The sequence below is a fragment of the Pogona vitticeps genome, chromosome 3, assembly GCF_051106095.1.
Source record: "Pogona vitticeps strain Pit_001003342236 chromosome 3, PviZW2.1, whole genome shotgun sequence".
Taxonomy (NCBI): Eukaryota; Metazoa; Chordata; class Lepidosauria; order Squamata; family Agamidae; genus Pogona; species Pogona vitticeps.
The window spans coordinates 197,059,921-197,085,177 of record NC_135785.1 but is presented as its reverse complement, the minus strand read 5'-3'; the positions used below and the strand labels follow the sequence as shown (position 1 = coordinate 197,085,177).

The following is a 25,257-nucleotide window of genomic DNA, read 5'->3' as shown; positions in this document are numbered from 1 at the left end:
TCCTAGAATGCTAGAATATAATCTTACTCCAATTTGAGGACTTATCTTCTTGATGGCCAAATCTGATTCTCTCCATCCACTCAAAAATCATAAGTGGCTACTTCGGATTCACTAGAAAATGTCTTAGAGTTGCACTGGGATAATACTTTTACTAGGACTCAAATGAGATGAAGTCAGAAACAAGCACTAGAGTTTGCAAGAAGCTTGCTTGCTTTGCCATTTTCCATCCTGTCTGGGAAGGTTTTTGGGTAAACTTGAAAGCTTGTCCTCTAATTAATGATAAAGTAAGAAAGGTATTAACCCCACTGTCATTTAGATTGGATTAATTAAGATACCTATGGGTTTTCTCTGCCTGTTCACTACAGGTGTGCCAAACAATGGTACCCACCACTGCACATCACAATTTTAAGGCTGCATTCATAAAGCTTTGTTGCCAGGCCAGGAGCCAGATTCTGAAGGAGCAGAGGAGCAAAGATCTGTGGGAGGTAAGAGGAGAAGTGTTCAAGTTGCCTCTTAGCTATGGGACTATGGAAGAAAGGGGAGCACACATTTGAGGATAGTGTGTATAGTCTGTATAGTCTTCATTTCACTTTAGGCACACTGATGTGCCATGCCGTTTGTTTGTTTGTTTGTTTACACCCCACCTTTCTTCTTTAAAAGGACCCAAGTTGGCTTACATAATTGAACGACAATATTTAAAGCTGAAAACAATGACAGAACCATTGGCAGGATGGCATTTTAAGTTCCAATCGGCTTCATATTTTAGTGGTGTTGACATGTTCTAACTCCTCTCTCTCTCTCTCTCTCTCTCTCTCTCTCTCTCTCTCTCTCTCTCCACACACACACACACACACACAGAGAGAGAGAGAGAGAGAGAGAGAGAGAGAGGAACTTGTGGGAGACACTACATTAGTATGAGAATCAGTCTTGTGCACATGCTTCACATCTGACTTATATTTTATATCTGGCGCATGTGTGTCAGGATCAAGACCCCTTCTAACTGACTGACACACACTACAAATGTCCAGACCAGAGTGCTTCCTATAGAAACCATATGTCACAGTGCTTAAAGGTTTAATGTGACAGGTGAAATCAAAGACAGTTCAGAACTGTCTAAATGTAAACCACTGACAAAAGTGTAGTGGATTGAATGCTGTACAAACACTATAACAGCAGCAGCAACAACGATAGCAATTAGTGTATTTAATTATAGTGTTACTGACCCAAAAGAATCAGGTGGTTTTCAGTCTTTCCTGTTTCAATGGGTGCATTTTCATGGAGACCTTTGCTTGCCATAACTTCTCTTCTCTTTTCTTTCTGATTTGGTTAGTCCTGAAATTCAAGGAAGAAAAAAAAGGTGTTGTTGGGATCATGCCCTCATTCATGCCCTCATTCATGCCCCGTATCTGCAAGAGAGCAGTTCTATTATTGAAACCACTGATAAGATGGAACCCTATATACTACAAAAACAAAAGAAAAAAATATAAAGAAGACAAAAACGTTGTGGCACCTTAAAGACTAACTGCTGTGTTGAAAGCTCACATCAAATTATAATAGTCACTCTTTAAGGTGTTTAACAGAGGTTTCTGTTTTCTATTGCATCTTTTCTGATATAACTAGCATGGTATGAAATCTTGAAAAAAAATTTCTTTTGAAATACAAAGCTGTAGGAGAACTTTGCAGATACCCTGGATTGTTAGAACGATGAACATATGGTTCCTAGATCAAATCAAGCCTAAATTCTTTCTAAACAAAAAAACAAAAATAATGAATCTGGGGCTGCCATATTTTGAGCATATCATGAGAAAATAAGAACTTCTGGAAAAGGCAGTAATGCTAGGAAAAGTTGAAGACAGAAGGAAAAGGAAAAGACCCAATACAGGATGGCTTGACTACAGTACATGAAGGAAGCCATGGCCTTATGTTTGCAAGACCTGATCAGGGCTGTAAATGACAGGGCACTTCGGCGATCAGTCATTGATAGGGTCACCATGGATTGTAGGTGACTTGATGACACATAACCATAGGAATAAAATCTGAGGATAACAAACCCTCTATGAAGGCCTTTTCTTATCTGACCATTTCTGTTGCATTGGCTATTAAAGAACTGGATGTCAGAGCTGGGGTGGGGGCAGTTTGAATACAACTCACCAAACTCCACAAGCATCTGGCTCAGGGATCATTGGGAGTTGTAATGTAAAAAGAAACTGTTTCAAGCTGTGTCTTCTGTGCAACTGTATCCCCCTCCCCCATTTTATTCCAACAAAGCTATAAAATGAAAATTATAGAGCCTGTGGTTGGTTATGACAACCTTTCCCTGGTTTTTATTTTAAATTAAGGCCATTTTAAGCTGCTCACCCAGCAGAAAAGGGTTTAAAGGGCTAGTAAATTATATACTAGGACAAAATAAAGTGGCTTGAGGTAAAATGACAGTGAAGCCTTAATGTTTTCAGCTTTTCTTCAAAATTACAGTGTTGAAGAACTGACTACAGGTGGATTCCATCTCTATATTGGAACTATCCAGCACTCAGAATGGGGGAAGCATAAAAGAGTCAAGGGCTACAAGCTAGCAGACCCACCCTTAAGTCTTGGACAATGTGACCAAATCCCATGCTCGCAAGAGTACAGAATGTTGTTTATACGACAGGGGATTAGCATGTATAAATTGTGAGCCAGACCTATAACAGATGTAAATCGGTTTTGTCCCACTGAAGCTATTATTGGTCTGCTGCCTTACATTGGGCATAATCTAGTTCCATGTATTGAACTTGGTGTCCATACAAAAGTGTGTTCAGGAGGCCAGAGAGGGATCCTCTTAATTTGTTTGGAAATATCTTCTACACTGCTTCAGTCCTCTATTTTCACCTCTTTGCCTCTGAGTGGGTCGCAGCTGCTTTATGACTTCATCGGGCATTTTTAAGTTGGACTACAATGTCGGATGAGGGTTTCAAATGCACTCACATCATTGTCTGCCCAGTCATCACCAGGGAAGAGACGATTAAATAAGGAAACATGGAGAGCAGGGGGGGTGGGGAGAGAAACAAAGCCACAGCAGTAATTTTTATTTGCAGACAAAGGGCAAAATTGACTAGACCTCTTGTTGCCATGTGACAATGAAAGGGACACATGCCAAGGCACACCTGACTTCTTTCTTTTTGCAGGGCTGGTTGAAAGCATTTTTGCTGTCTGAGGCAGAGCAGTAAGTGGCACCGCCCCTGTCCACTCCCAGTTAGATGTATAGAGTGAAACGTTGGCAGTGGAGGCAGAAAATCTCACCAGTTTTCCCCAGATGATTTAATCAATTTCATTATATTTATATATATATATTTTGTTCTCTCTGGAAGTGACATGCATGGTCCTTCTGCCCACGTATTTAATCCCACAACATTTTGGTGTGGTTGGTTAAGCTGAAAGACAGCAAAAGCTTGAAGATCCCTCAGGAACCAGCAGTAGCACACAAAAAAAAAACCCAACAACCCCCATGCCCATCAGTTTAACTGAGAAAGGGGCTTTCTAACTTTCGCATGGTACAGATTAGTTTTTGGTCATGGGAAAATAAAAAAGCGATTTGTTTGCCAGCTCCGTTGCTCATCCATGTGTATGTCAAAGAATCAGGTCTCTGAAGGTCCAACGTGTTATCTATTTCAAAATGCAAATGAAGTCTCTGAGGTAATTTGAGCCCCCAGACATATCTTTCGGGATGATCAATTCTTTTCCAGAGCTCCCTTCCAGGCATATCAAATTGTATGTAACACAACCAACTATGTGTGAGTTTTGGATAAAGATGACTCCTTCAGTCTTGAGCCATCTATTTTATGTGTGTGTGTGTTCAGTCGTTTAGTCGTGTCCGACTCTTCGTGACCCCATGGACCAGAGCACGCCAGGCCCTCCTATCTTCCACCGCATCTATTTTATGCATGGATCATTTTGCTTGGTGGCTTGATAAAATGTTATGATTTCATACTGGAGTGACTGACAAACGATTTTGTATGGTGTGTTCGGTACTATTCCATGCCATTGATTCCCCACAGAGAGAGAAGCAAAAAACTCTTATTTGGGTTAAAGGAAAAAAGGCATAGTTAAGCTATAATCTGGAAGAAATCTAGATCAACCCTCTGCTCTCCTCACTCATAGCATGGGTACCTTGAGGTACACTTCTTGTACCTTAGCATCTGCCCAGAGTAAATATGTGATGCATCATTCATAGTATATAAGAATTGACAACGAACAGGCTTTGACAGTGTCAACACCTACAACTAGCAGATTTGCAACTCCTTCCTTTCCAGAGTTACATCATATTTACTAGACCAGTCCACTTGATTTGTATTTGAGGGAAGGAAGCCTCATGGGCCAGTAGCCTGTTCAATATTTATGTGTATGTGGAGCTCCATCTGTGGTAGCTGCCATGATGATCTGTTGAGGAACCAGTCACATATGGCCAGGAGCATGACTAGTACCTCATCTGATGCCTGGGAAGCTTCCATAGTTAGGATTTGATGCACATTGCATGGGATACTGGGCATTGGGTTTAGTTTACATAGGGGATTCTGGGATTGTTAGTCCAAAAATGATTATTCCAGACTCTGGTCATTAAGACACCATTAACCAGAGGCCATCAGGATATGCACTATAGATGTTCTAGATTTTACTTCTTTACAGAAAGGATTTTATTGAGCAAAACAGGGGGAAATGCCTGTCTCAAACCTGTTAGAGGTTAGTTCAAATTTCCTTCCCATTCAGATTTTGCTGTGTCACCTGGTTTGGCTCAGTAGAGGGCTGCTTAAATAACAGAATGGGACATTGCAGATTCACAGTGATGTCAGAAACTAAATGCATTTTGCTACACTCTTCTGTCATGCCCTAAAAATAACACTGGCAATGCACGCTATGCTGCACATAAAGGAGGGTGGAACATTTCCAAGGCAATTGTCCATCCAATCAAAAAGATCTTACTACAGAGTGCTTTGGGTGAACGGCTCCTCTTCATTCTTGTTCTTTGTTTATCTGGGAACCTGTGTGTTTCACACAAGGCAAGAGACAGATCTGAGAGTTTAATTAACAATTAAACTAATTCTCAGTCATTAGCATTTCACAAGGGGACTTTTTTCAAACATTATTCCCTCAGCAATCCAGCTTGCCAATAAAGCTCATGTTTACCTTCCAAGGACCCATCACAAAGCCAAGCAGCATCTGTAGGTAAGGAAAACTATGTGCTATGACAAACTTTAGTTCAGGGATCACCTCTTCTTCTAAAAATGTACTAGATTATTGTCTCATTTGACCCTCTATTCCTGGCAGTCTTCATGTTTCCAGAAATGGGGGCCAATAATTTCTTTGTTGCACAAGAATGCTAGGTGTGTTCTTATACCAGCACAGCACCTAGCAATGCAATCTCCATATGATGAATGAATCTAAACGGCAGTCTTCATGGCCTTGAATTTGTAGAAGCCACTGCTTTGGGAGTACAACTCCTAGTCCCTCAGGCAGTATGTCCAGTAGTGTAATTTTTAGACTTGTTCCCCACCTTAAATGCCACCCCACAAGTTTTGTGCCACTTATTCTGATACCTAGGTCAGCCTTTGTACAAAACATCACAAACTTTTGTGTTTTGGTTGGCTCAATAAATCATAAAGCTTTTCATATTTGTTGCCCAACTGGTTTGGATCTCTCCCCCCCCCCCGGCTCCAATGAACAAGGACTACTATCCTTGTATTGTATGTTTCTAACATGGGTTACCTCCCATTCACACGTGTTATATATGTAATATTTAGCAGCAGGGCTCCTTAGTGTCATTTCAGAGATACAGTAATTCTGTGCAGGCATTCAGAAAAGGAATTAATTTGGATGTGCCTGAAGGGGGTGAGTGCTAGCTCAACCAGCCCCCATCATCTCCAGCCAAAGCTCAGGCAGGGCTTATGGGAGTTGTATCCAACATACCTCTCTAGAAGGCACCAGGTTGCTGAGCCCTGCTCCATGCCCTGTGATTCTTAGCAGACCTGGTTTTATTCAGTGTCACATAAGCTGGGGGGAAGGAAAACAAATGATTTACAGTGACTATTATACACTGCTATCTTTCTTGGAAGACTTACCAGTTGGAGCAAGATATTTTCACTGCTTCCATGGGTCATATGAAAAGCTTTGTGATTTCTTTTGTGGTGTTACTGTAGCTACCATAGGTTAGGAATGTTACTTTTTTATACTGGAAGGGGCAACTGGGAATTGTAGTCCAAAAAAGTAACTTTTCCAAGCTCTACTTTCATTAGTTATGAGCCCTACATATGCAATGAACACAGTGCAACACTTCTAAAGATGGTGCACTTTCTGTCTACCTCTTCCGTCAGCCGAATGCCCATGTCTCTGCTTCACATGACCAGGAACTCTGTGTTCCTGGATGAGCCACGTGGGCACATCACTGTGGGCACAACACACGGCATTCTCACACAAACTCAGGTGCTGTAGGTTAGGTACTAGCAGGGATGTTGGCAAGTCTTTGGATCCAAGTCCAAAGCCTGAGCCTTTGGTACCAAGTCCTGTCTCCCAAGCCTCAGGACTGAGTCCCTATTAAAAACAAGCTCTTTTCTCCAGAAAAAAAGGGAGGGGTGAGTGGGTTCTGAGTCACAAATAAAGTCTGAGTCATTGGGAAAAACAAAACAAAAACCGGAGTTGAGTCCAAGCCGGGTCACCAGTGCGATTTCAGTCTGACTTGACAGTGAGTCCCGTGTCTTGAGCCCCCATCTTTGGGTACTAGAATGGGCAACAGACACCTGCCTGCTTTTGCCTTATGGGATTACAAATCATAGAATGAGCAGGACAATTATTTTTCCTGAAACTATCACTAATGATAAGCTACTGTTCCTGTTAGTCCTACTGTTTGTATCCTTGCAATGTTACAATTGACCTTTGCATCCAAAGTTGCATTGAAGGTATTTGTGCAGAATACAAGAAAATCTACGAAATATTGGTACAGTATTTTAGCACCTTCAGAGTATTTCACATATACTGTGTCAGATCCAGAATCTGTCCTCCATGGATAGAAGAACTCTGATCACGGAAGGGACTCCATCAGAGTTTTGAGGATCCTCCCTACTCCAACTGGGCCAGCTCATCCATTCACCAGTTGTTTCCCCTCATACCTTCAGTGTAGCATTCTCCCAGAACCTGGAAAGACCGCTGCTGCAGGGGAAGTGGGGCAGGAAAGTTCACTTCCACGAGCCTGACTGCACGGGGCTGAATCTGGAACCAACTCATTATTTTGCTGCGATCCTTATGACAACTGTGTTCGTTTACCCAGCACTGCCTGTGCTGGGAGGTAGGTGCTCTTTTGCCGAGGGCTGCCTAGGAATTTCATGGAGAAAGCAAGGAAAAGACGAATGGGGAATGTCTGGAGAGCTGCCCGTACTTGTCGCTTCCAGCAGCATGTCTGCATCCGGGGAGGCACAAAGCCCTGTGCACAGGTCATGCCGGGATTAAAGGGAATGACCTTGCTGAGAGCTGAAAGTCTGCCTTGTGAAGAGCTACCATTTGTTGGCATAGCTATCTCCTTATTGCACTGTATGCCTATTATTAGATCTAAACCTGGTATTGGATTGGCAGGCTGCACGGCAAAAGCAGCAGAAATTCAGATTAAATAAATTAGACCTCAGAGAGTGCTTTTTCACATACAGTTTTTATATCCTATTTTCTATGTATGAATGCAAAGTTAGAAATAGAATTGAAACAGAAACACAGGTGAGCTCATCATAGACTGAGAACAGGTAGCCCGTACAGTATGTCTGCTCCATGTGCTGTCCAGCAAATTCAGCATCCTGGTCTGGACAACACTGGAAAATTCAGCTGAGTTGGACAAAGCTTCAAGGACAAGACCCTCTCAGACACAGGGCCGTCTTCCAGCAGCCCAGCTAGAGAACTGCCCCTCTATCAACAGGCATGGGAAATCTCAGCTGGGCCATGGACCAGTTTTCAGATTTGCCACCAGCCTGAGGATTGCATTCCTGAGGAAGAAGGAGCAGAGCGGATGTATCTGGCCAAAGAAGCTAATTTGCAGAGTTAATCAAGTTTTAGAAAATTTTGTAATGTGATGCTGGTATAATAGTGTTCACTAACTGAACAATGAGTTAGTGAAACAATGAACAGTGGTGGGGGAGGTTAAACTAAAAAAGCCATTTTGAAACATTTAGGTTTGGAAATTATGCTCCAGAATGCTGAAGCCCCTTCAAAAATGGCAAAATAGTACCCCAAGAAGGAAATATTTTGATTTGATTTGTGTGTATGTATGTGTAAGTGCAGGGAGACTAGAGGGAGCAATAACAGCCCCAAGTTGCTGCATACAAGCTGTGGGTCACCTCTGCCTGTAAAGTGAGGCCCATGGGCACATCAGTTTGGGTTGCAACCAGCGGGTATACAATTGGGTTACAGGACTGGCCATGAAAGGCATGTTGCCCTGCCATAAAATACATCGAATGAATAATGAGAAGTAACAATATGGTGCAGGATTAGAAATAGATGGAGTACGATTTGAAACTTGGGTGTTTTAGAAAAGTGACATGTCTTACATTTTAGATCAGTGTTAGAAGGAATTTCTAATAGTGGGTTTTAAAAAACAAAATGGTGGTTGAAATGGACATTCTTTGTGGTTAGCTTTCCCGCACCAGAGCACAGAGTGCTGTCCTCTGAAGATGCCGGCCACAGAGACGGGCGAAACGTTAGGAAGAACAACCTTCAGAACACGGCCAAAGAGCCCGAAAAACCCACAGCAACCACAAGCTTTCCCTCCCTTTGTAAGAGGTTCCTGCTTGGAAACTATTGAATGGATGTGAACACTTGATTCTTGTCCATCTCGTGTGCATCTATATGCTGCACTCTTTTTTTTCTTGCTGCCTTTTTTGGCTGCCTTCACCTATCTTGTCTCCCCATATAATCTTGCCTAAAGAAGGAAAAAGTTCCTTTTTTGGACTATGACTCCCTGCAGAGTTGGGATATTCTGGAGGTTTTAGGACTGTGCAGCTTGTCCAAGATCACACAGGCTGACTTCACTTGCAGGGAGCACAGTGAGGCATTGAACTCCCAACCAAACCATTGAGCTATCCAGCCAGCTTACAATAACCATGTGGTGTAAAGTCAATTCTGACTTATGGTGACCCTTTTCAAGGTTTTTTTTCTGTTAGAGAATACTCAGACGTGGTTTAGTATTCCCTTCTTCTGAGGGGAACCCTGGGACTGTGCAGCTTCTCCAAGGCTACACAGGCTGCCTCTGCTAATAGGAGGTCTGGGGTGGAATTGAACGCCCAACCTATGGCTTCACAGCCAGATAACTAAAGCACTGAGGTATCCAGTCAGAAGGAGAAACTGGTCTACTTGAATATTCTGTACCTGGAAAAGACTGAAAAGGGTCACCATGACTCTGAATTGAGTCACATGAAGTAGTCTGAAAAATTGGCTTTTCCCCTTTCCAGTCTTGTTATGCTATGGAAAAACTCTCACTATTGAAAAACCTACAGAACTCTATTTATGGACCACAGGTCTCATGGACCAAGCAGTGGGACAAAGAAGTTACACAGAAATCTAGTGGTGGATCAACCCATGCCTGTTGTCTGCTGGATTCTTGTCCCAAATTGCTGGCTGACTTGTCTTGTTACTCTGTTCCAGCAAGCCATGCTCTTAAGCTTAGGATTGGTAAACAGTGTTTCAGTGCATCTTGGCTGTTGAGAGATTTTGAATACGGACACTTGCTCTGTAAAGTTAAAGCACATCAGCAAACTAAACACATTTTAGTGTGGTGACTGGCTCTGTGACTGATCAAACAACACATTACAGAGAGCATGTGATTAGAAGAGGGAACACTTTAAGTGCTGAGAAAGTTCACTATCACAGCAACTTTTTGTACCTTCTTTTTACAGCTGCTAGCCTGCAAATTACTTTGCTTTGTTTCGTGACAGGTCACAGGGAGGTTAGCATAGGCCTTATTTGCAAATATGATTGCTCTGTCTTGAAGGTCTGCTGTAATCATCTCTCTGAAACACCAGTGGATTTTAGTTCTTCATTACGTGTTCTCTGTAATATATTATGCTGAAGTCAAAACAACACAAACCTGTTTTTGTATTATGTGCTATCAAGAAGGAGTTGACTTATAGTGACCCTGGCAAGGTTCAAGGTAAGTGAGATGTTTAATGAGTGGTGCTACCAGTTCTACCCATAACTCCATGAGTTTCCATGGTTGGGGAGGGATTCGAAGCCAGGTCTCCTGAATCCTAGTCCATCACGCCATTCACTGCACCATACTAGGTACTCAACACTGTCCTGCTCATCAGAAATGTTAAGAGACCACACATGATCTAAGATCAAAAGAATCATTTCTCAGTGTTGTATATTAAACCCTGTGGTGAATTGTTGGAGTCACGAATTGAGAAGGCTGATGGGCTTTGTGATGATCACCAGATACAGTGGTGCCTCGCACAGCGGGTTAATCCGTTCCGGATTAACCCTCGCTGTGTGAAAGCATCGTTGAACGGGGCAGGAAAAGCCATTGGAATGCATTAAACATAGTTTAATGCGTTCCAATTGGGCCTAATACTCACCATTCAGCGATGCTTCCTTATGGCTGGCAGCCATTTTCGCGCCCTCCCCTCGCTTAACGAGGGCGCGAAAACGCTGCGCACGGCCATTTTGGGGCTTCCGGTGGCCATTTTGTAGCCGCTGAACAGCTGATCGGCGGGTCGCAAAGTGAAGGTTGGTAAGCGAACCGCCTACCGACCTTCGCTCTGCGATTTTCGCCCTATGCAGGCACCGTTTTGCGATCGCATTTGCGATCGCAAAACCAGCCTCGTAGAGCGAATTCATCGCTCTACAAGGCACCCGTTGTGCGAGGCACCACTGTAATTAGGATAGCAAATAGTCTCTTAGAGATAGAAGTCAAAGAAGTAAGCCACACATAGGGATGTCTGCCAGTAGTGCTCCTGGTGGGCGACTAGAAGAAGTGGCAGAAGAACACCGAATGGGTTTCCAATGCATTCTGCCCTGTCCCCAGGAGGACTGTGCTTTTATTAACCTTACAAGCTCACAGATAGTGGACAGTATATAAAAGCAAAAAGCGTGCTGCTTATATACCGCCCCATAGTGCTTCAAGCACTCTCTGGGTAGTTTACAAGTTAATTGTGCAGGCTACACATTGCCTCAACAGCAAGCTGGGTACTCATTTTACCAACTTCAGAAGGATAGAAGGCTGAGTCAACCTTGAGCTGGCTACCTGGGATTGAACCCCAGGTCGTGAGTACAGTTTTGGCTGCAGTACAGCAGTTTAACCACCGCGCCATAAGGCTATAATATACAGATAGGTTACAGAGCTCAGATAGGAGAATGGTTACATCATGCCGTTATAATTGGCCTAAGGAAAGGCTCTATGCAAGCTCCCTAGTGCCTATGAGAAAGAAGAAGAATGGTGGGCAGTCATGCCCCTCAGAAGCAGCTTTGACGTCACCCAGGAGGGTTTGCCCTCTACTGTAGATTAAGCCAACAGCTTAGCAACCTTGGGAATGGCACCCCCACAGTGAATGAGCTAGGCTTATCTATCCAGGTACTGAGAAATCAATCCTGAACAAAGCACAATTTTTTGCTGTTTCTCCTAGCAAGCTTCAGTCTGTTGTCAGAGACAGGAAAAGGCAATGGACTGCTCAAATGGACTAGCTAGCCCTCATGCAAGGCAGGGGGTGGGTAAAGAAAGTGGGGGAGACTCGCAGCAGCTAGAGCAAGGCAGGAAACCCCTTTATTCTCGAATTATTAACTCGTTAATAAATTTTGTTCCCTATTTGCTAGTTGGAATGATGGAAATGAGAAATCCAGCATCACAAAACAAAATTAAGTTTTAATGTTCGATGGTAGAGCTGAAAATGCAAGATTAGCTGTTTTATCAAGGAGTGTTTTATCAAATAGCTCATCTGCATGAATATATCCCAGAGGCTTTGTAGGATAAATCCCTACAAATAAAGAAAACTGTGATGCTACCACCCCATAGTGCTTAAAGTACTCTTTGGGTGGTTTATAATTTAATTACGCAGGCTACACTCCCCCCCCCCAAGGGAGCTGGGTATTCAGTGTACCAGCCTCAGAAGGATGGAAGGCTGAACTGACCTTGATCTGGCTAACTGAACCCATTAGGATAGAACACAGGTCATGAGTAGAGTGTTTACTGCAGTACTGCAGTTTAACCAATGTGCCACAAGATGTTTAAATAAACATAAATTATAGCAGGGCTTTCTGAAAATTAACTTTTCTGGTCATTGCCTGCACAATCCTCCCCGAAAGAGTCCTATAAGCGTCCTTTACTTATCTCCCCCCTTGACTGGACAACCTATTACTCTAAAATATTCTCCTCCCAAGATCCAGCCCCAACATTAAGGAACCTTCCCTCTGATCTCCTCCCCTGGCCACCAGTTTCCAGGGATGAGGTTATAAAGCTTATCCACTCTCTGAAATGTGGGAAATCCCCTGGTCCAGATGGGATTTCCAATGATCTCCTAATTAATAATGCCCAATGGTGGGCTGACCCCCTAGCTAATCTGTTCACCCTAATTGACGAGCATGGGATAATCCCAGAAGACTGGCTCACCTCTATTTTAGTTCCTAAAATAATCCGGGTAATTATAGACCAATAAGTTTGTTCTTGGCAATTGGAAAGCTGTACAGTAAGGATCTTTTAGCTCACCTTGCTACTTGGTCTTCTTCTGTGAACCTTCCAGGATATGAGCAAATTGGCTTTCATTCGGGTTGCTCAACATTAGATCATATACTAACTCTTTCGTTTTTAGCAGAGAAGTATACACACCAATTCAAGGGAAACCTGTATGTGGCTTTTATTGATTTGAAAGTTGCCTTTGACTTTGTTAACAGACTTATTTTGTGGGAAAAGTTAGCCGCATGGGAAATTCCCCCATGTCTACTTTTCTTAATTCGTAAATTACATTTTGCCAACTCTTGCCAAGTTCGCTATGATTGCTGCAGCTCTGTCACTCCAGTCACCAGAGGAGTGAGGCAGGGCTGTATTTTAGCCCCGTTTTTATTTAATCTTTTTTTTAAACAGATTTAAGCCCTCAGTTGTCACCAGCTGAAAAGTCTGCCCCGTTTTTAAATAAGGCGTCAGTACCCCTTCTATTATACGTGGATGATGCCATCCTTCTTTCTATATCTAGCTCAGGCTTAAGACAACTTCTCTTCTTGTTTCAATCATATTGTTCTCGCAACGATCTTGTTATTAATGCAGAGAAAACCAAAATTATGGTCTTCTCAAAATCTTGGAAGCCTCTTCAGTGGAAAATCAATAATCAGACCATTGAACAAGTCAGAACCTTTAAATACCTAGGCATATCATTCCATTTCTAACTCAAGTGGACTACACATAGAAACTCGGCAATAGCTTCTGTCTCACATCTTCTCGGAGCAATAAATAAATTTTATCATAATGTTGGGAATCAGTTTGTTCCAGCAGCCACTCATATTTTTCAGGCTAAACTGATTAATCGCCTACTCTATGGCGTCCCAATCTGGATCAATGCCATGAACAATAAAGTTGATTTACTAGCTGCTACTTTCTATAGACGGATTCTAGGGATCCCCAATTCAATCAAACTATCTACTATAGCCCTAGAGCTAGGCCTGCATCTCCCTTCAACAACGGCGTTGGCTCTTACTTTCAAATTCTGGCTGCGCCTCTTTTTAAAAAATAAACCCAGATGTGCTCCTTGTTCACCGTCTCAGAGACCCTTATCAATCCGCATGGTTTACACAATGTGAACCCAAACTTGTGACCATTGGCCTATCATCAAATTCTCTATTTAACAGTAATTTTAATCAAGCACTTTCCCTTATCAAGGAGAGACTATGGGAGTCTGAGTATCTTCAGACATGTTCCCCAATTCATTTTGGTATCTTTCCCTCCTTTGGTTATAGATATTCTTATTTCCAGTCCTTGGTGAACCCCTCTATCAGGAGGGCCTTTATGTTAGCCCGGCTGAACATTTTCCCTTCCGAGGTGCTTAAAGAATGATATGCCTGGGTACCTTTTGAACAAAGAATCTGCAATTTCTGTGGTTTAGAACCAGACTCAGTCACACACATTCTCTGTTACTGCCCTGAGTTTAAAGATATGCGTGCTTGTCTCTTAGGTTCAATTATTTCAAATTTTTCTGGCCCTCCTCAGTTTCTCACAGGTTTCCTCCTTTATGACTATTTTCTCTCTCTCTCTCTCTCTCTCTCTCTCTCACACACACACACACACACACACACACACACACACACACACACACACATACACACACACACACACAAAAGACCAAGTTTCTTGCAAAGGTTCTCTCCTCCCAGGTCTCTAAAAATTAACCAGACTACCCCAAAGTATCCCCTATTGTGTTTCTTGCTGTATTTTTTAGGGGTGTAACTATTATGTGTATCTCTATTTACTATTAATTCCCCAAGTGTATGTTTTTAATTTTCCTATGCCAATAAAGGTTACTGAATTGAATTGAATTGAATTAACCTTTAAGAAATCCATATTTTTGGGGACCGGTTGTCATGACCAGGAGTACTGGGTATTTGAAAAATACATCTCTAGTGTTCCTCATTCAATGTGATGTCAATGTTTATATTTTATCTGGTTGTATCCTAGGGTGACTTAAAGCAATCCAATGGGGCTTGCACTTTTTAATCCTACACATCAGGGTGAGGAATCTCAAGACGATGCTGTGTCGGCTGGGGCCGATGGGAGTATGAATCCAAGGCTGTTTAGAGGACTACAGACTCCTGACCTCACCTGTTACACACAGGAACCAGGGAGTAAGGCAGTTGAACTCAGTGAGGCTTACTTTTGAGGAGGGGTGGTTTATGGACTAGGATGGGGGGGGTCACTTCACCCCAAATTTCAGGAGGAGGTTCTCCCCCACTCATGAGCCACCCTCACTTCTGAGTAGATGTACAATGGATTTGCACTGTCAGGTTTATTTAGTATGTGGACTCTCTCTGTGGCTTGATGAAGCCTCATTACCCAGGTAATTGAAATTTTGCTGGTATCTGGGGGAAAAAGGAACATTATCAATTGTGCAGTGGCTATCACTTCTCTGAAAGAGAAAAATAAGCTTACCATGTGAATGTGCCAGAATAACAGACTGTTTTAATAGTGAAGTCCCCTTCAGATTTCATTTTAAATGAGGGTCTTTCTTTATGCTGATGCCAACAAAAATGAATGCAGGATTTTACCTTGTGCATACTTCTGTCTTTGTCAGTAATTATCTCACATTTGTGTGTGTGTGTGTGTGTGTGTGTGTGTGTGTGTGTGTGTGTGTGTGTGTGTGTGTGTGTGTGTGTGTGTGCGTATCTAAAAATTCACTTCCTTTTACATTTTTACAAGCAGCAATACTATAAATCTGGTACCACCCTGTGGCTAAGGGTTGTTCAGGATGGCAATTGGTAACAGGGTGCCAATTCTGCCACAAACATAGGGAAATTAGTGTTCTCCACCACAGAGAAAAGCTCAAGTCCTACCTATGTTTGAGGTCCTTCTCGCAGTGCATGCACACAGCCATGTGAGCATCTTCTGCTTCCAAGCTATTGACTTCTTGGGAACTTCAGGTTTTGACTAGTCATCACTAGTAGTCCTGACAGCTGGTGGGGCAAATGCAGCAAGAGGGACAGGTGTGATTTTAGTGTCACATGCTTCTCAAACAGTACTGTATCCACCCGAGTCCCCTCAGTCTCTTCCTCCACCATGTCAGATGTGTATATATTTCAAGGGGAATTCCCATCAACTATAACACTGCTTTGCAGAGAAGACAGCCTTAGCTGTCCTGAATAGATTGTACAAAGACATTCCTGGAACATGTTTGAGGCTCAATCTTATCTTTCCCATTTTGAGCCACAGGTTTCTCTGCCATTTACTTGGCATTACTCTCTCTCTCTCTCTCTCTCTCTCTCTCTCTCTCTCTCTCTCTCTCTCTCTCTCTCTCTCTGCACTGCTGCCTGCTGCTGTTTCATAGTGTCAGTACTGAACAAGGCAGTTGGCTGACATATTTTGTTTTGGGGATCATAATAGCAGTGATAGGTTGTTTTTTCCTCTCCTTCTCCCACTCCTCTCAGTAGAAGCTGCTGCAGTAGGTGCAGGTAGCATTCCTGCAGCCTTCTACAAGTTCCTACTTCTAACACACCCACATTTCATACTGCCTGCAGACTCTACCCAAAGATGAACAGTACCTGATTCTGCTACAGCAGCACACAAACTCTTCCAATGAAAATCACACACACAATATACACAGACACGAAATCTATTCCCTTAATACATCTTTCTATATATAACAAAATCCTTTTCACCACCAGATATTTCCCCAAGGGGCCTAAACCTAATCTAATATTTACCTGTTGATTTATACAATACAAATCCTAAATCTTATTCCTAACTATATTAAGTAATAATATGCAATGAGATGTAGACAATATATATATAGGTTGAGGGTTCAGAAAAGGGCACAGAGAAAACTGCTGCAGTGCAGGCTTGCAGTAGAGCATATCCTAACAGCAAATGGACAGGGGATTTATAAGCAGCTATGCCCACCTTTCAAATGAAAAGAATCAATGTGAAGAAATACCTTCTAGTGTCTAGTTTTCGGTGGTTTAGACAGACATCATTTAGAGAATTTGCTCTCATCCCAGCAAAATCCATGGCAACCCCAATTAGGAAACACCGAGTTCTCTGCCTCCACTACCCTTGATGTCAGAGTGTCTTTCAATTTCATTTCTCAAGAAATCACTCCAGGATGCCTGAGAAATAGGGTTCACTTTCACTTCTTTCCCTAGCAAGCATAAACCTAGCCTTTTGCTTTCCAACCTATAGGAGAAAATGGGACTCCAAATATTAGGAAATATTATTACATATATTTGGAATTATCAGATTCGTATTTGGATATATTCAGAACATTCTGAATATGGCATAATTCAGTGAATTCCTAATATTTCTGAATACAAATGCACATCTTTACTCAATAATCCACACTGAATTGAGCCCTTGGGAAACATTCATTACACAGAAAAAATCTTCCCAACCTTAAAAGCTAACATTCTTATTATTAAAATGTTGACAGAAGAGGCTTTAAACTCTGCAAGGCTATAGCCTCTTCTTTCACTGCACCTATTGCAGGACTGTGCTTACTCAGTAAGTGTTTCTTGGCTAACAGCACCCTTTTCAGCGTTCTTGTATTTTGCATTTATTTTCCTCTAGAGGCAACTTTATTATCATTGAGGATTGTAATGTATTTTTATTGGTATTTATTTTTATTCCAGCCATGAAGGGGATGTTTTGATGGAGCATAACCTTGACAAATGCAGGACTCAAGATCAGCAATGACAACTCAGAAACTTAAAACAGATCCTTCATTTTCCTCAGAAGGGACCAGGCCTCAGTCTTTAGAGTGCTTTTGATACTCTACCTCCCTCTACTGTTATTCTTAAGAAGTTCTCCAATGATGGGAAATCATGTACTTGCCGCTTCGATTTCTGTGCTATCCCTTTTGGCTATAATGGGAGACACTGACAGTAAAACGGACAGTACCTTCATGATGGAGTCGGACCCAGGCCGCTGCATGAGGCATCACTATGTTGATTCCATCAGCCACCCATTGTACAAGTGCAGTTCAAAGGTATGTGCCACTAAACCCCACCAGAACATTGGCTACTTCTGTGCAAGCCCCATAAAATGCAAACTAGGAGAGAACAATGTACTTTTGTGAACCCAAACTGAAGCACAACTTATCCCCGAAAGCTTCATATTGCCTTTCAAATCTTAGGTTCAAGTCAAAGATTTTGACATGTGGTAAATAAATCAAGCTCAGAGGTGGATTTGTGGTAAATCACTCTGAGGTGTTTTTGTGATTGTTCTTCAACATATAGAGATAATTTTGACAGTTTAATATATATATGGGGCCAATATTTAGGTTGGTGGCAGTGTGGTTTTCCCCACTTTTGTTTAGTCTTGGTCTTGTGGAAAAATCTCTCAGAAATCTTTCATTTTGGAATAATTTTCTGTGCAACATTAGGTTGTTTTTGTTTTGGCCTTAGGTTGAATCTCTCAGTAGTGTTTTCATAGTATGTCATTGGATGAGCAGCAGTACCATCACCAAATCTCAAATTTTGTGGTCAAATAATTGCTTATTATACTGTAATGAGAAAGCCATGTTAATATAATCTAATATTTTAAACAAAAGAACAGACAAACCAACTTCACAGTCTTTCTTTCTCTGTCTGTGCTGGAAATGGAGCTCCAGATACAAACAGTCTGAGGCGTGATCACACTACAGCCAACCTTTTATTTCTATAACCTTTGTCTTTAGGTTATACATTCAATTTAATAAAGTTGATCAATCGAACAAAGATTTCAGAAAATCACATCTATTCCAGCTGAAAATCAGACTGTCAAAAGTTTCTAAAAGAAGACACTGGACAATTGCACCAAGATGGCTGAGGCAGGCAAAATATGTTATGTACTGCTGAGTTTCATATGGCTTCTGGCTAGCCTAGCAAAATTTTGAAGGCATGCGACAAATTTTAGTAATCATGTTACCATTACCAGTTCCCAGTTCATGGCCAAGTGGTGATTTGAAGTTAGGTCTCCTGAGTCCTTGTCCATCACCCCATCCACTATACTACGCTACACTAGCAAAACAATGTCAGAACTAATTCCAGTACAAATCCTAGACACTGGAAGCAACCAAATTTAAATGGCATCTTCCACAAAAGCAAGGGCTAGGGGGACTTGTTTATCATGTGGATTTTTATTTTAACCTCCATCTCCAGCTGACAGACCCATGTTACATGAGAAAGTGCTTTGCTTCCTCAGCTTCAAAAGCAATCTGCCATGAGGCATGAGGGGATGTTGTTCCGGAAGAACAATCCATGCCTTTCCCATTCAACGTGTGGAATTAGTTACATGGATTCTGATTGAGGAACTAGGGTGTGTGCTCTAGAATCTGCTATCTGCATGAATTCCCTCATGATGGTGCTAGCACTGGTTGGTTCATGTAGTACAGTGGTTTAATCTCTCAGGTGTATGAAAAAATGTACGAATTCGCTAGTGACAAATTTAGTCAGCTGCATTTGCCCTGAACAGGGTGGCTGTTTTTCCAACTCTGACTATCATAGACCTTCTTGCTGACAGATCTTTGATCCACCACTTCATACCTGAACACATTCTTGGAGAATAGGCTGGATTGAAATGAAATAGAAAGTGTGAGTTGGCCCTTAGCCTTTCTGGTTGCATGGATTCGAAAATGTGATGTGACAGCAAAAATGCTCTAAGAGGTACATTTGTAAATTTAAAAATGAATCCACTCTTCTAAAATGCTAATAGTTTTACCAGCTGCAATCAGACACCTCTCAGATTACAAGTAAGCAAACAAGGAATATGTGTGTGTGACTAAAACAGGGAATTCAGCCACACTGTTTCAGATTATTGTATATTTCGGTGTCCAGACAGGATGCTTCAGTACTTTCTACTAGTCTACTTGTATCTGCATACAAATGGACTAGTAGAAATGGATCCTATGGCATTATGCCCATCACCCTACCACTTCAGCAAGACAGAGGAGCGTATTGAATATAGCACAGTTTGAAGGAGAGAGATCCCCAAAGGTTGGGATGAAGCACATTGCTCTCCGAAGGTGTCCATTCAGAGGAATCCTTATTAAAGCACTTCCTGTTAGTAATTCTTCTATTGACAAATCATTGAGGAGGAACTGAGGCACAGAAGTGAATTATGCTTATACACAGATCTATTTTGTTTTGAATGTTCCAAATAGAGTAATCCTAGAACGAGCTGGAATTGTTAGCATGTATACATTACTGAAACAGTGACATCTATGTTGGCTTGGGCATGTTGTGAGAATGGCTGGTGGTCAGATTCTAAAAGATCTCCTGTATGGAAAATTAGTGCAGGGAAATCGCCCCAGAGGGAGACCACAACTGTGATACAAGGATATCTGCAAGCGGCATCTGAAGGCCTTAGGAATGGACCTCAACAGACGGGAAACCCTGACATCTGAGCATTCAGCCTGGAGGCAGGTGGTGCATCATGGCCTCTCCCAATTCGAAGAGACCCTTGTCCAGCAGGTCGAGGCAAAGAGGCAGTCATGAAAGCAGCAAAACCAGGGAGCTGGACAGGGGACAGATTGGATTTGTCTTCAGTGTGGAAGGGATTGTCACTCTTGAATTGGCCTTCTCAGCCACACTAGACGCTGTTCCAAGTCCTCCATACAGAGCATGTTACCATAGTCTTTCGAGATTGAAGGATGCCTAACTAACTAACAGATCTGTTTTGAGTCTCTTCCAAAGAAAGGAAGGTCAGACCAGTGATTTCCTCATAACTGTTAGAAACATTGATAATCCACAGACTCTGTGTCATGTAGTAGTGAGAGTGAAGCAGGTGACTTAGTATAGTGGATTAGGACTGGGGAGATCAAGTTGCTCCCTGCCCCCCTTGTGATGCTTTCTTGACCTGACTTACCTCACAGGGTTATCATGAAGATTAAGTAAGGAGGAGGCAGACAAGTATTCTGTTCTGAGGTCATTAGAAGACAGGTGGAATATAACAGCCACTGATGAGTTTATTTATTTATTTATTTATTTATTTATTTATTTATTTATTTATTTATTTATTTATTTATTTATGGACTCAAAGTTGGACTAAGATTTACGGATGGACACTTTCCTAAATGGAGATGAGAAGAAGGTCAAGGGTAAATCACATGTTTCCCATCCATTCATTCTCTGAGATATCCAGTGTAGAACTGAAACCTCAGAGACCTGCTGCCCATGAGCACGGGAGTGATGGGGAAATGTTGCCTATTTTGGACTACAGTGTCCAGAATATCCCATCCAGCATGGCTACAGCCCACACTAGCTGAATGAGCAGTCTGGGAGCTGTGGTACAAGAACGTAACTTTTGCCATCTCTAGATGGATACGTGGCTAGCTAGATATAAGGCCTGTGCTAAAGTTCCTTCCCATTTGGTAATAAAATCCTTTATTTGTCAAGGAATATGAGAGTTCTCCACCCTGTCTACACACATCCCCTCTTCACAACTGCTTCAGATCTAGTTTTTTTGTGATCCAAGTGCAGTAAATGTGGTTTACATATGGTCTTGAGTGATTTTTGGCCAACCTTTCATTTTCATTTAGAAACATGTGGAAATGCCAAAAAAAGTGTTTTTGTTTGAAATGTTGTGCTTGGAAGAGTTCAGTATGGTTTAATAGCAGCTGCTACGTTTTCTGCAGCATCTTGTTCAATGGAAGGGGGGAAAGTGTGAGAGGATAGTGGACTGCATCCCTGACACCTGCTGCAAGCAGTTCCTGATCATTTTAAACTTTTTAGCTTAACCCAGAATGGACACCAGCTGGATGTTTTTGCCTGTTGAAGTGTGAATTAGTTGAATCAGTCCCCCTCAAATTAAAATTGTGATAGCATTTAATGATTAATTAAGTGACAGCATCATTAGAAAAATACAGGATTTTCCAGGTGGGTAGTCCAGAAGTTTGGACACATACTGTTTTTGGACTACAATTCCAAGAATCACATGCTGTCTTTGTTAGTCTGTTACAGTAAAACTAACAAAAAGTCATACGGTACAAAGTTTCATGGTCTAGTGTTCACTTGCATCATGCACCTAATGAAACAGGTTCTAGTCAACAAGGCATTGTACCATAATAAATATCTGAATCCTTAAGACCGTAGGGCTGTTGAACCAGAGCATGAATTAATATAGCAAGTGAGCTGCACCCGTTGCGGTGGGTGACACTGTGTAGATAGGTTTCTTGAGTGCTTTTCTCCCTTACATTTTCTAGATCTGTATGCAGACTGGTAATCACAGGCTTACTTCCTTTTCTGTATGAGGTTATTTCCTGCTTTCTTGGACAGGAGAGGATAATGGCTATCAGCACATTCTGGTCTACAGGGCGTCTGTTCTAAACTAAGTGGTCCTTTTTCATCTCTCAATATCCTGAACAGATTTACTGAATTATAGTACTCTGTGCCAGCTACGCAACAGAAATAAAACTATACACAAAAGGGAATTGTTCTTGATCCTAGTTGTTAAGGGTTTAAGATATTGATCCCTCAAATCTATAAACAGAGAGCATTCTTTTAGAATATGTACCATGTCTTTCATCTTAAAGTATCTTGCTGGGCAGTGTCTGCCTGTACCATGTTGACCCATATAATGTCCCTGGATCACTTTAAATTGTAATGAATTCAATCTGCATTTAGTTAGCAGTTGTCTCAGCTTGTGTGAGCTCATAAGGGACAACTATGGGGGCAGTTTTCCAAAAGGCAAGGAAAAGCCTTTGTATAGCCCACTGAAGAGGCAGCTAACTACAGATGTCATGGATATCAATATCATATAATCTTTTAACAATATCTTCTCGGACAGCCACATATCCCCTCCTGAGGAGGTAGGCTGGAAAGTAACCCAGCTTCAATATAATTGTGGATATCTTAGCTGCCCAATAGTTCTTTCCCATTTCTTCACAGGCCAACAAAACTAGTGGAGAGGCCATATTTCTCTTACTACAACTCCCTGAGTAATCATTACTTTAAGTGATTATATCCTCAATGCTTGACCACTTCCTTCTTCCACCATAGTTACCAAATAATCCTTAATTGATGTGGCCTGTAGCGCAATTCCAAAAGTTCCCTGTTAGTTGTCAGTTCACATCTCAGACTAGAGCAGTGTACCCTTTCCCTGAACATGGATGGGGATAGAAGAAGACCAAGAGAGGAGGGAAAATAAGAATGTGGTGCCAGAGAAAAAATGAAAATGAAAAAGGGGTGGCAGAAAAAGAGAGCAAAGTGGGTGTCCCTGTCTAGTTTTGGTCCTGCAACTGCCCAGTACTGATATGTGACCCCTGACAAATGGTACCCAAGGAAATGGGGCCCTCGTCAGAAGAAGAGTTCCCCACCTCTGCTTTAAGATGCAGCAGGGTTTTATTATTAAGTAAGGAAGATGATGTCTGTATCCTAGAGCATACAGTTGAGTGGGAAATCATTGCCAGTCAGTTTTTTTAAAATTCTATTTCTTTTGCAAGAGGACAGAGGCAAACCTACAGATAGTAGACTTGTATCAACAAGAGGCACAAGTGATAAAGTACTCCTTGTTGCGACAAGACTGCTGTTTGTGCATCTGTTAAGTTTGGCATGAAGTAGAGGACACAGCCTGCAAAAAACGATGCCTTCTGTATCAAAGAAGAAACAAACAAAGCTATATGATCCTGATACACTACAAAAGCAAGGACAGGTAATATCACGTGTCAGCGTATTAAAATTATCATACTTATTATGTCAGGATAATTACATAAAATTGTGAAAGCACAGTTACTGAAAAACTCTTTGCTGATACTTTTATGGGCAGTTAATAGGAATAGACATTCTAGGATTTCCCACAGAAGAAATTATTATTATTATTATTATTATTATTATTATTATTATTATTATTATTATTATTATTATTATTATTATTATTATTATTATTATTATTATTATTATTATTATTATTATTATTATTATTATTATTATTATTATTTTGCAGCTGATCACCAGGAAGAGAAGCACAGCTTCATCTGCCTATCTGTTTTTTCATGCACTAACTTTGAAAGATTTGCATGCCTAGAGGGAAAATATTGTAAGGGGGTGGGGTGTGCATTCTCTTTAATTGTGAATTCTCTATCTCATAGTGGTCCAAATGAAAATTTTCGCAGGCTAGCCAAGCACATCCTTGGTTTTGCAACATTTTCATTTGTCAAATCCTGAGGCACCAATGTCATCTGAAACTTATGCTTCCTTACTGGTAAAGAAAAGGAAATTCTTTCTCTTGGAAAAGAAATGTTCTTCTGTAATACATAAGAGTTCAGCTGCTCTGGTGCAAAATGTAAGCTTGATTCTGAGGATTTTATTTTATTTTATAATGCAGGGTATGCACAGCCTGGATCATGTGATTAACCACAACCATGGGGCTCAGCTAGTTTGGGAGAGGGACTGCAGGAATGAACGATGCCGCCTTCTTCTACTGGTGTCTCAGATCTCCTAGGACTAAGTTTCCTGACACTTTCATTTCCCTTGTTTGCAGATGGTGCTGCTGGCCCGCTGTGAGGGACGCTGCACTCAGACATCTCGCTCTGAGCCAATGGTGTCCTTCAGTACAGTCCTGAAGCAGCCCTTCCGTTCCACGTGCCACTGCTGCCGGCCACAGACATCCAAGCTGAAGGCCATGAGGTTGCGGTGCTCGGGTGGCATGAGGCTCACGGCCACCTATCGTTACATCCTCTCCTGTCACTGCGAGGAGTGCAACTCCTAGGGAGAAAACCTGCTGCAACAGAAAGAATAGGAGGGGCACATGCTCTGCAGCAGGACTCCCGGAAGCAACAACAGGATAGCCATTCAACAGCATGTTCAGACCCAACCAAGGCCAACTAACATGGGCTTCACTTGAGATCTATGGAGAGTGAACTATGATGATGCTTGCTGGGAATGTGCCAAATGATGAAACAGGCACCAGAATGTATAGCTGTGCTAAAGATGAAAACTCTTGCAGTGGGAGTGGTAGGGAAGCGGAATTCCAGACTCTCTCTCTTTTTGGCTCCGTGTCTTTTAATTGGAATGATGCTAAGGGGATACATTTATTTTCTCAGCGGTACTTTATTCCTGAAAAAGGGCCAGTGAGGACTTGTGGTTCTTCATATGAGTGTCTTGCCAGTAATGTAAAAAACACAAAGGAAAAAAAAATATCCTCAATAGAACATGTACAGCGAATGTCGTTATGTGGGAAATGTTTTGTTCTAGAAGAAGAAAAAGACTGCATCCTTGTATACAGAAGCCCATTGTATCTTTTGAATATAGTCTTTAGTTTATGTTGGCCTTGAGAAAGGACTGTGTTGATGGTGAGAGTTATATTTTATCTGGTCTGGCAGCCAAGTGTTGGACCATTTATTGTGATTTAGGTGCAGTTACAGAATAAATAACAGAAAATTTATTGAACTCCTGGTACTGCTTCTGTGGTGTCAAGATATATTTACAGGCAAGGACTGAGACATTGGAAAAACATCTTTCTTCAGTTGGGCTTCCCCTCAAGCATTCTTTGTCAGTATTAGAAGTTACGACAGGCATGGGTTGCCCTTCTCATCAATCACATCTAGTCACAAGCTTAAACAAAGGCTTCTCTGAGGAATGTTTATCACTTGATATGTA

At 41.7% G+C, this 25,257-nt stretch overlaps 1 protein-coding gene and 1 long non-coding RNA gene across 5 annotated transcripts in view; one reads left to right on the top strand and one right to left on the bottom strand.

Annotated features, from left to right (window-relative positions):
- NDP (norrin cystine knot growth factor NDP) overlaps nucleotides 1-25,047 on the top strand; it is a 45,757-nt gene extending 20,710 nt beyond the window's left edge. The window contains exons 2-4 of one of the 3 annotated variants that reach the window (XM_020783950.3): nucleotides 366-485; nucleotides 17,314-17,669; nucleotides 24,140-25,047. In XM_020783950.3, coding sequence (XP_020639609.1) covers nucleotides 17,493-17,669; nucleotides 24,140-24,367 — 405 coding nt within the window. In that variant the 5' untranslated portion in view covers nucleotides 366-485; nucleotides 17,314-17,492 and the 3' untranslated portion in view covers nucleotides 24,368-25,047. Of the gene's footprint in view, nucleotides 1-365; nucleotides 486-17,074; nucleotides 17,186-17,313; nucleotides 17,670-24,139 lie in introns of those variants that run through there. The other 2 variants (XM_072994203.2, XM_020783949.3) reach the window with 2 other exon arrangements.
- On the bottom strand, nucleotides 481-16,748 carry LOC140705686 (uncharacterized). Of its 2 annotated transcripts, none has more exons than XR_013543595.1 (2): nucleotides 16,623-16,748; nucleotides 481-1,332 (listed from the first exon to the last, which is right to left on the bottom strand). It is a non-coding gene; the product is annotated as an uncharacterized LOC140705686 (long non-coding RNA). The 2 variants fall into 2 exon arrangements; XR_012085151.2 differs by lacking the exon at nucleotides 16,623-16,748 and adding an exon at nucleotides 7,134-10,549.
- Nucleotides 25,048-25,257: the final 210 nt, after the last annotated feature.